We start from the raw sequence: 11,992 nt of genomic DNA, 5'->3' as shown, positions 1-11,992 counted from the left end.
TGAGAGACTTGGAAGTCGTCGACGGGGCTCCACGTAGCTACGACTCCTTCGATCGTAAGCACGAGGAGTGGCAACGGAGAAGTTGTCGGCGAGACGTGTGGGCAAAAACATGAGTCTTCGTTTGCCACTTGGACGTGTCCTCGTCTCGCTTGCGAGTGACATGGAGATTGAACTCGTCTTTTGGCGTAATATGGGCGTTCATCGTTGTCCGTATACTTGCGGGCAACGCCTTTTCCGGTTCGACCCTTTCGGTCTTTGCCCTTTTGTGCCGACGGAACTAATCTTAAAAGTAATATAAATGTTTTTTATCTTTAAAAATTTATTAGTTTGATCGATAGAGGTTAAGATTTTTGAATCAAAATTCTTTATTTTCTTTATTTTTTGAAGGTGCTAATTAATTATCATATCATTGTAAGATTGTGAGACTAAAATCTATCGTAAGATTCTGAGATCAACATAAGATTGGATCGGTTTGACGATCAGAATTGATTGTATTAATGAACTAAAAGACATGTTGGTCACAATTTATGACAAGTCTATCGGTGGAGGGAGTCTAATTTGGAGGTGCGAAAATAATGTAAAACGTGACGTGCGGGGCAGATGGCAGGCTTTAGGGTATGTCGAAACTTAGGACTTGGAAATGGAGGAAGTTGGTTGAAAGAAGAAGCCTTGACCTCTGAGGAAGTGAGAATGGGATGCATGGAAGGATGACTCCTTCGTCCCATTCGCAACAACAGCAGTGAAGTGGTTCGTTCCTTCACGGAGGAGAGAATGTAAGGCTATGCATCGTCAAACAAAGGCAGTCCAAACGCCGTAATCCATTCGCAACAACAACAATAACAGTGAATTGGTTCCTTCTTCACGGAGGGAGGATGGAAATGGTGTGTGCAGCGTCAAAGAAAGGCAGTCTAAACGCCGTAATCCATTCGCAACAACAACAAAAGTGAATTGGTTCCTTCTTCACGGAGGGAGGATGGAAATGGTGTGTGCAGCGTCAAAGAAAGGCAGTCTAAACGCTGCAATCGTGCGTGTCTCAGTGCACACGCAACCTATCGTGGTTGGAAGCTTTCGGCAGTGTCACGTCCAAGGTTGTATTGCCGCTTTGAAGCTTCGAGGGTCGGCCATCATCCATTTACACGGTGCATTGGCTAATGTTGGTCACGAAAATAGATTTTGACTTTTTTTATTTAATGATTCAATTCATTATTTTCAATGCCACTGACAATAAAGAAAAAGATTGTGTGTTATATTAGGCCACTGACAATAAAAAAAAAAAATTTCGAATTTTCTGAATATGTATTCAAATTTTTTATATTATTAAGATGAAAATATTGATGTGGATATATAGAGTTTATATGAAAGATAGAAAGAAAATATTTTTACTCATAAGTAATGCTTTGATAGAAGATAAAACAAGAAAGATAAGTGCATATAATGAGGAGATATACAGATTATAAAATATATAGTTTTTAATAGAAACTATAAATAAAAATTTAAATATTTTTAATTTAATAAAAAATATAATTTTTTACGAATCTCAATGACGATAAAAAAGATGTTTCATGATTCAATCTCAAATAATTTTTTTTGTTGTTATTATATTATTAGTTGATTACACTATGTGAAGAAAATATCTAATAAATGATTATTCCTCAACACCACAGGAAGAGGGTCAATCTCATGTGATCTTTCGACCTTTTTGATTTGGTTTTTTAATCATTAGGTTATAGTTCTTAGGTCTGATCTTTGAAGAGTTTTTTGGTACCTCCTTTAAATGTTATTTTAGGCTTCCACTTAGCTTGAGAGTCCATTATCGGCAAAGTTACATTGCAAATGCTTCTTTCTAAGATGATGAATAGCATGTGCTTTGTGCTTCTACAATAGTGAGAACACTACTACAATATTATGACTTCGATGACCGGATGGCAGTGCACCCCAATCGATGATTTCAATGTCACGTTCACCGAATGCATGCACGTTAATGACGGAGGAGACACATCGGGGCTGAAGATTGACTGAGGCAAGATGAGAGAGTTGGAGTATATGCACGAATAGATTGTGAGCTCAATAAAAGAAAAAAGATAAAAAAATATAAATCTCGGTCAATATATTTTACATCAAGTATTTAACCACTATGCTATAAACCCTTATTTACATTTTATTTTTATTTTTAAATTATATTTAATTAGTTTAGAATCGAAACTATTTAGTTTCGATTTCTCAAAATCAATAATGGAAATCAAACCGTCTAGAATAGTTTAATTTAATTCTAATTCAAATCGAATCATGATCAAAACTTATAATATTGATATTCTTGAAGTGACCTCAAAATTTTTAGACTTGTTTAACATCAATTCAATCGATCGGATGTAAGAGTCTTGATGCGATAATATAATAATGACAATATGATCTTTTTTTTCAAAAGATGAATTGAATTTAGCAGACACCAATGGATTCGACCTAATCGAACCAACTCAATCATGTATTTTGGTACTTCCAAATGCAATTTAGGATAAAACCCTATATTAATTTTGAGAACCGGTAGGAAAATTTGGTTTTGAGAATGATTTAGATATAAAATCAATGGCTCGAATAGATTTAGATTTGGCTAATCACTCAGAGAATTGAACCGATCAAATTGGATTATGTTAAACAAGATAGGGAAGAGATATGAAGTGTGTATACAGTATTCATTTTCCACTTTGAAGATAGGTTTTGTGAGTTAGATTATCTCGAAACAAGATTTCCTATGACAAAGGTTGAATTCAACACAAAGAGTTTTCGCAAGGTTGAAGATGATGAAGACATACCATATTGCACTCTCAAGTCTTACCATTCTCATCCATCCACTTTTTTGTACTCTTGATTTGATTTGATGCTTCATAGTTTTTTTCTCTTAGATTTTCTTGACGTAACTTATTTATATATTTCTAAGGAGTATTTTTCTCTTGCACTCTCAAGTCTTACCATTATTATCTAGATGTCTTGTTTCTTCTTAGTTAGTTTTCAAGAATATTGAATCATATGATGATGATGATGTCAATTGAAGTCATTTCATCCCTTGAAATCTACAATCGTCGAGCTTCTATCGTTATACGTACTGAATAGTCCAAACATTTCCTTGGTTTCGAGTAGTTGAAACTTCATTTCTCCCATCTATCAAACACGAGATTGAGACCAATTCGAACTTCATGCTCCGTAATATCGTTGACCAAACCATATCATTTCCTCGATTGACGTATGGTTTGCACCCTCAAAAAGAGTAGTCCGAGTGCTTGAAACCTCACGGCACCCGTAGGGTGGAGGTCGAGTTGGTGCTATCGGAAGCTTTCATCAGAGGCTTCTTCACCTGACTATCCAATAACCCAAGCTTTTGTAGCTTTGCAAATGATGCACACCAAAGTGGTTGTGCCTTTACCGAAAGAGATCCCACCTTATAATAACTTCAACCAAAAGAAGGGTTGGCCATGATCCATGTACCTAATTGAGCTAGAAAAAGGATCCTTTGCAGACCACTTTAAGCCACACTTTGGAGTTCACACAACCTGATTCAGCTCATCTTTCCCTTTCTAAAGTGTTCCTTTTGGTTTTTGGCTTCGTTTCAATGGTCCAGACTGCATCTGTATCCATTTATTTCTCATCCTCTCTCTATCATCCACGCACTCATTGGAAAATTGACAGGCTCACAAGAAAAGAGGAATGCATCTGTTGTTGAGAGTAAAATTTGTTGGTTTCAGTGCCTAATTTTTTTTGGGCCATTGCTTTCTTAGAGCGAGAAATGGTGTAGAAAAGACAGCATTAGGAGGACTGGGCTTGCACTGCTCAATTTGGTCCCTCAGCCGATTCCCAAGGAGAAAGGCATCCGACAATGTCCATGCACGTAGCTGCTAACATCAGTCGCAGTCGATTTCATATACCTGAAAGCAAAAAATGAATACACCTTAAATGAGTTCTACCATGTTAGATTTTGATTGTTTGATGTAGAGGATGACATCCGTAGAATTTTTCTTGAGTATGTCCTACGTAGAAAGGGAGTGAGAGCATCGAATCCGTGAGTCATTTCGTAAAATTGTATCAAGAACTATAAGATTATTATTGTACAATGAATGACTATAAGATTAAAGTATGCGATTATGAGAATTAAAGATTTGAAAAGGTTATTATAGCATATCATGAGTGTTATATTAGATAACTTCAATCAATAAATATGAAGAACAAATAAATATGCTTTTCAGGATTACAGAAAACATGAGTGTTATATTATAAAAAATCCTATTCTTTATTTTATTTTTAAGGTAACCATTACAGCTATCAATATATTGAGTTTATTACCTAATAGCCTAACATTTTGATTATTATTGATCACCCCAATCAAAGAATTTAAAATATTATTATAACATATCATGGGTTCAAATTTTATTTCTTTTTTTTAGTATTTTATAGAAAATATACTTGAATAATATTAAAATTAATAAATATATTGAATTATTTCGTCGGTCTAACGTCAGTCATCGATGACGATATGACAACCTAAACATGCACAATTTAAGATCACAAACTCTGAGCCCATCATAAGCAAATCTAATGTGTCCGACCATGATCATTAACCACAGATTTCGTTCGCGACAGCCAATCGTGCACCCACATGAGGTGCTGCTTCTTTTACTGGTACTCTTTTTTGCTCCATCTCCTTCTCATCCACATCACTCTTCTCTACCTTCAGCAGCTCCATCTCAATGTGACATTGTGTGTGGCTATCATCTCTCTCTCTCTCTCTCATGAACCATCACAGATGAGCTTCATACATGTGCACATCTCTACGACCATGAATGAAGGTCTCGTATCAAACACATGGAGACATCATCAAGCAGGCAAGCCAGCAGTGTGTTTAGATATCTATTAATTGGACTGCTCTTCCCACGGTTTCCATGAAAGCGACCACATCAGGACGACGAGACGAGCCTCTCTTCTTCATTACTACCAGTAGGAAATTGCCTAAACCTTTCCCACCTGCAGGGGCCATCAACCTTTTGCATCTGTGACACTCATGTTCACATGATACAACTCCAAGTAACTGTTGGCCTTCGCTTATCATTATTGTTCTTGAAGAGACGACAAGTAATTGGATTGACTGCCTTTGCATGTGCCTGTGGTAGGTCGAATATGGTATATATAAATGATGTCGATATGCCTTTTCACCGTGACAAAATTAAAATTTTCTGATAGAAATATAAGGCTGTTGTTGTGCCATATCGGCTTGGAAGCATTAACGCAGGTTGACCCATACTTGGAGTCTTATTGGTGTAGCACCATCAGCCATTCAACCATGTTGACTCCCCGCTCACACAAATCAATTGAACGACAACCCATTCAATGCCACCATCAATAATGAACCTACAATATTTTCACACGCAGAGAGTTTATGGAGATAGTGGGAAAACATAAAATCGATTAAATGGTTTGCTCCCTGCAGGTTGCAATTTCCTGGAGAATGGTATGTTCACTTTTCTCAACAGATTTTTGTCTGCAAATATGTTTTGGAGAAGCAATTTGCCTCAAAGTTTTTACCTCGAAATGTTGTGATTTGTCATAATTGACTTGTAGATTAGTTGTATTTTGTTACTAAAAAGAAAAAAAAAGATAATTTTATGCAAGCTAATTTGCAAAGATGAACAAACAAAATGACAGAGAGGTCCCATCGCATTGAAGGTGATGTGCGTGACTATAGCCATGACGCAAGTCCGCTTTATCATTTCCAGCTAATAAATATGCTTTTATTGCACTCCCAATGCAACACAGCAGCCTCGAATTCATTGCATTCAAACATCACAAGATTAATGTTGCTTCCTTTTTATTTTTCTTAAGAGATTCTATTGGAGTGACGTATTTCTGATTACAAATTCTGATATACCATAGATATCCCTTCCGAATATTTATATTTTCCACATAAAAAAATAGTTTATTTGAACATATAAAAATTCTTTTAGAATCATAATGGAATTTTAAAATATTTATTATATTTAAATTTTAATAAAAGATGGAGATTAAATACAACTATATGAAAATTCTTTATTTTAAATGTATATACAATAGTTGTTCAGATGTCCTAATACGATTGGAGTTAAAAAGATCGACTAGAGATTTCTTACAAAAATCTTAATTCCTATCGTCAATTCCTAACGAAAATAGTAAATTTTGAATTCCATAGATTATTTTCTTTTGTACTGTACACAAAATTAATGGAACAGTGAATTTTTGAATGGAATGAATGATCATAATAGATGTTAGCTTAATTTGAAGAAAATTATATACATGCTTTATAGAATTATTGAGAAGCTATGTGTCTGAAAATTGATTTCTAGGATCAAAGTTATATAATCTATAATATACACCAACATAGAACATATAACGGATTTGAAGAAGTTCTCCGTAATAAAAGATATAATGTACCTTAAATATTGGTTCGATAACGAGGTTGAGGATTTGAAACTTCAATTGACACAATTTTTAAGAGATGTTAGCTAGCTTAGCTTAGTAATTTATCATAAGTAAGGCGTTGAGAATTAAAAATAAGCCGTCATCGAATTTGCTTTTCTTAAAGTTACTATATATAAAAGGATCTCATATCTCTTGATATGTCCATCATATATTTTTCTTGATTCCAGACATATAAGAAGATGTACCTAGAATTATTATAACTTTAATTTTAACAATCATCCAATCCCTCATGAGTTATCAAAAGGATATCCAACTAAAAGAAGGAATTAAAGATTAATATTCTTAAAAAAAAACATAAAAATATTTTTTTATACGATTGGTCTTTTTCAATATTCATTTCTCATATTAAAAATATAAACCCATCATTTCTTGTACTAGTCATATTAAGTTGTTCATGCACACAACTTATTTTTTTAGTTTTATCCATTTGTCATAATTTCATATAGCTACTCTAATATCCTCATCTTCTGCACAGATATCTTTAGGTTATTCTTGTGTTGATACTTTCCAAACCTTCATTTACTTCACTTAGCTTAATTTTATAATTCAATATATGATTTTTTTTTTCATCATCATCATCATCATGTCCTCTTCTCAAAACTAAATTACCTACATAATATTGATTAAATATAAAAGTCATTTCATTTTTTTTCTGATCTCAATCTGACATATTTGTTGTGTTCCTCCTTTCATCATCCCAGTTTTGGTACCTGTCACAAGAAAAAGCTATTCACAGACCTTTTAGCTTTGTCTCCCAACCACATCATGTCTTCTATAATTGTTCTCACTTGCAGAAGTTTACAACTTAATGTTTCCATTCGAATGACTAATACTCTTTTGATGCAATAAAACTATTCCTTGAAGTCTCCAAGAGTACCTTAATTTAGCTATCATCATAAGCTTACATGATATGTATTGATTAATATCAAGATTTTCCCCAGATCTCAAACCTGCTTTAAAAGCCTCATATCATCGACTGCTGCCACCACATCTAAAGATCCACATTTTGGAACTATTTAATTGATCATACACAAGAAAAGAAGTGAGAAAATTAATTACCTATGTCCATGCTGGTATCATTGATTGCCAATATGTCAAACTATCATTCACTTAGTCGAAAAGAATGGCCAAACACGTAGCACATGGACAGGTGGATCCATGCAACTTATGGCTCAAAACCAGCCACCCAGCATGCACGATATAAATGATCACATCAACTGCCTCAAGAAGATGCCGGTGAGATGACACATCATAGAGAAGACATCTTATCAGCGTGTAACCCTCTTGATAAGTCCATGGTTCGGTCACACGGTGATGGCATTTAGATGGCTTTATCTCTCTCTCTCAAAGAGCATTCGATGAGGAGTAAGAAATAGCGATTTAAGAAGACTGACGATCAAACGATCCCAATTTATCCTAGTGTTTAAGCTTTCCCGGCAGCCTAGTAAAAGCTCGTCTTAGGGAAACAGAAGCATATTAATCTGCACCGAGGGCACTAAATATTTATGGCATTATCGAAGGGTAGTCCTCTTGTCCTATAACTCAATAATGATGTTAACTTGGCCCCCGAGAAGTTGGGACGTAATTAATGTGACTGCTTTGGGCAACATCAGGGAAATTTATAGATCACGATCTGGAAAGTTTGATTGAGATTCTTATTACATTCTACCTTTCCACAGGTTTTCATTCTGCGAACAGGAGTGAGATTAAAGTTGATGTAAAATTTCAGTAGGAAATATGCTGTCATTCATCTATTACATGATATTTGGATTCTTGAAGGCAAAAAGTGAAATTGGGATTGAAGAACTTGAGCCAGCTTTATAAATATCTTTCGACTCATTTCTATGGTCATTTTGCTTATGTAAATTGATGTGCTTTTGTTTTGACAATTAAAGAATTTCCACTTTGTAGAACAGTTGATGTTTTTTTCCATAGTGTTCATTTTTTTCCTTTTCCCTTTTTTCTTTGTTTTTGTTTCTTCTATATCGTGTAGTTTGGAAGATAAAAATATGCATATTCATCAGAAAAAAAAAATTAAAAATTGTTCTTGGTAAATAGGTATGCCGAAAAGACTTTTTGATGACATTAAAAATGATGAGAAGTTTGATGATGGAGAAGGTAATAATTAAAGGAGGCAAGAACATGTGAGATCCAAAAATAATCAAATCAATAAATGAATGAAGAATAAGATGGAAACTACAAACAAAGTGTGTGTATATATATATATATATATATATATATATATATATATATATATATATCCTTTGGTGTTATTTATTATGGAAGAACAAAATATATATTATTTGGAAAATAGAGGTTATTTACGTGAACTTTTGTATGTATGTGTAAACTGTTGATTCCACTAAATGATCAAAGAGGAAATCTTAGGTCTATGCAAAGGTGCATTCAAAGCTTCTGAAGAAAATAGAGGTTGTTCTTATCACAAATAAATGCTAAGAAATAAGTGACCCTACGATGATGAGCATATCCAGTTGCTTAGCAGCAATGCTTTGGTTTTGGTACAGATATAGATCATATAATTACAACTGATACATTTTGTGAACAAGTGTAATGTTGCCACCTCGCAATTGGTGATTTGATCTTAGACATAAATGAATGACAAATCATATTCTCTCTATTTTGAGTTCTGTGGAATTTAGCCTGCCATCTGTTCCTAACCAAAAGATGTTCTTCAATTCGTACCGAGATTGTTCGTTTTCATCATTTAATTTGTATCAGCTGACTAATGTGAGAACGTTACATCCCTGTGGAAGTCGTGTTAATATCCCATCTACCTGTCTTGTTTAACTTCAATTTTCAAGATTATGCTCTTGAATATTCTAACCTGATTTTTAATTTCTATTTTTAATAATAATAATAATTAACCTCATCTGGATTGCTATCCAACAATTTAAGTGCGAGTTATAGTTTTTGGATTATTAGGAAAACATAATCTCTCCAATGAAATAAAGCATGAATTATGCGTGGCAGTATGCTTTCCTTGGATTGATTATGACAAATGTCGCACGGTCAAATCAGACAACGTCGTCAATGTGGAAGATGTCATGTCTCTCTCACGCAATAACCTTATATTGTATCTCACTGTCTCTCTCTCTCTCTCTCTCTAAATGTAATTGTAACTCTACCATGCACTACGTTTACGGTCATGCAAAAACTCTTGGGTAGCAGAGAAACGCAATAACTAGGGTTTCTGCATGGTAATACCGATCATTACCGACAGTAAGCACGGTTTCAAATAGGTAAAGGATAATTAGGGTTTCTGCATGAAGAATAGCTGACAATTACTGGCAGTAACTACAAGCTTAAGTTAGGTGAGATTGAAAGTGGCTTGACATCAAGAACGCCCATTCATTAAGCAGTTTTTTCCCGGTGTAAGCTCATTGAATGCACGCAGTTTTCTGAAGCATAGAGAGATAAAAAGGAGGAGGAGGTGTCCTTCATCTCTGCACGCCACCAAGCTAGCTGACTTCAGAGAACCCCTAAGAGTGGTAAATGCTTCCTTGTTGTCTTCTTTTGACTCCACCACACCGAGGCCTCTCCCCTCTCGGCTCATCTGGCCTCTCTAAGGGTCAAAGCAGTGGAGCTCTTCCTCCACTCAGGTCTCTTCAGTATATATATGACAGCCTACCGCTGCCTTGGACCCTTGTCTGGGACTCCCTCCGAGAAGGAAGAATAGGAGGAGAATACATTCATCACCTGTCCTGTTGTTAGTCTGCTGGAGAGGATTGTGTGACATGGGCAGACCTCCTTGCTGTGATAAGGTAGGTGTGAAGAAGGGTCCTTGGACTCCGGAAGAGGACCTCATGCTGGTCTCCTACATCCAAGAGCATGGACCTGGTAACTGGAAGGCTGTGCCTGCCAACACGGGTGAGCTTCTTTTCTCTGTTTCGGTATCATGGTATAGCTCTCACCAGATCCAACACAGATATGTTGGTTCTGGGTATCGTAAGCTAGCAACTATGCATTATTTTCTTGATTGCCGGTTAGAATCGCAAAACTTTCGGTTTAGATCTTATAGATCTAGAAGGGTGATCCCTTTTCCCCTGGCCAGGTTTATTGAGATGTAGTAAGAGTTGTAGGCTCAGATGGACAAACTACCTCAGGCCGGGGATCAAGCGTGGCAACTTCACAGAGCAAGAGGAGAAGCTCATCATCCATCTCCAGGCTCTTCTCGGGAACAGGTAAACAACACACATACAACCAAAGATACTTGGTTCCCCTATAATTACGGAGAACCTAATCAATGTGAATCTGCCAGAACTTATGGCTGGAATAATTATTCTTGGGGGAATTTACTGCAGATGGGCAGCCATAGCTTCTTACCTTCCGGAGAGGACGGACAATGACATCAAGAACTTCTGGAACACCCATCTGAAGAAGAAACTGAGGAAGATGCAAAACTTCGAAGATGATACCAACAAATTTGGGCTCTCCATTCACCAACCCATCTCCAAAGGCCAGTGGGAGAGGAGGCTGCAAACTGACATCCACACCGCGAAGCAAGCACTTCGTGAAGCCTTGTACTTCGAGAAACCAAGTTGCCACGGTGACTTGAGGCCCTCCGTCGGCTACTGCTCTTCCACAAATGCCGGTCCGCAGGTGCCATCTGCCACATACGCATCAAGCACGGAGAACATATCTCGAATGCTCGAGGGGTGGATGAAGAACTCGCCCAAGAAAAGAACTTCCCCATCAAACTCGGACTCGTCCCAACGCTCGACGAACCACCCGGCTGCGACCGAGTCCGCGTCCAGCGAGGAGTCAGCCGCCGTTGCCAACAACATACTGTCACCCGCGGGGCTCAACTCCTTCCTCAACTTCGAACCTTCTGCATCCGAGGTGTCAGACGCCAGCCTTTTCCAGGGCGAGAGTAAGCCCGACGTAGAGACTCCGATGCCTCTGGCTTTGCTTGAGACTTGGCTCTTCGATGAAAGCATCGGACAAGGTGGTGCTGCCCTAGCTGACATGCCATTAGATGACACTGCAGGGTTGTTCTAGTAGCATTAATTTTCTTGGTTAAGGGTTCCGTTCATCGTTCTTTTTCGTGTAGGCCTTCGAAATAAGCTTCACCGTTTCTTAGTAGTCGATGATTGATCACAAAGACCCTCCAAGCAAGGAAATAAGTGTATATTCTAAAGATCTAGATAGAAAAAGACTACGACTTTATTCCAACCTGTATATGCTGTATATGGGGTCTGCTACGGGAACAATTGCAACTGCTTTTTCTTTTCTCTAGTTTTTACTAGATCAAACATATGTATGCACAGCACTGCTATGAATCTTGGCGTTTGTTCTTGTATGTTTTTGTCCTTCTTCTGCGATCTATAAACTGCGGAGATAAGTACGAGACATATGGGAGGATGTCATAGATTGTGTCATCTTTAAGGTCAGTGACCGAATGGGTACCACAGGGCTTGTGAATAAGTGAGAACAAGATTGAGCTGTGTTATTTTGACCTTCTGGAAAACCTCTG

The 11,992-nt window shown here is 36.8% G+C and overlaps 1 protein-coding gene across 1 annotated transcript; it reads left to right on the top strand.

Moving 5' to 3' along the window:
* Nucleotides 1-10,129: 10,129 nt before the first annotated feature.
* On the top strand, nt 10,130-11,754 carry LOC135617527 (myb-related protein 306-like). The gene is made up of 3 exons (XM_065117856.1): nt 10,130-10,386; nt 10,571-10,700; nt 10,821-11,754. The coding sequence occupies exons 1-3, from the start codon at nt 10,254-10,256 to the stop codon at nt 11,515-11,517; spliced, it is 960 nt and encodes a 319-aa protein (XP_064973928.1). The 5' UTR covers nt 10,130-10,253; the 3' UTR covers nt 11,518-11,754.
* Nucleotides 11,755-11,992: the final 238 nt, after the last annotated feature.

This window comes from Musa acuminata, chromosome BXJ2-7 (assembly GCF_036884655.1).
Source record: "Musa acuminata AAA Group cultivar baxijiao chromosome BXJ2-7, Cavendish_Baxijiao_AAA, whole genome shotgun sequence".
Taxonomy (NCBI): Eukaryota; Viridiplantae; Streptophyta; class Magnoliopsida; order Zingiberales; family Musaceae; genus Musa; species Musa acuminata.
The sequence above is the reverse complement of the archived record's forward strand: the minus strand, read 5'-3'. Positions and strand labels throughout refer to the sequence as shown.

Coding starts and splice junctions, on each gene's coding strand:
- LOC135617527 (XM_065117856.1), top strand. CDS start 10,254: ATGGGCAGACCTCCTTGCTGTGATAAGGTAGGTGTGAAGAAGGGTCCT. Junction 10,387..10,570: donor GGCTGTGCCTGCCAACACGG/GTGAGCTTCTTT, acceptor TCCCCTGGCCAG/GTTTATTGAGATGTAGTAAG. Junction 10,701..10,820: donor CAGGCTCTTCTCGGGAACAG/GTAAACAACACA, acceptor AATTTACTGCAG/ATGGGCAGCCATAGCTTCTT.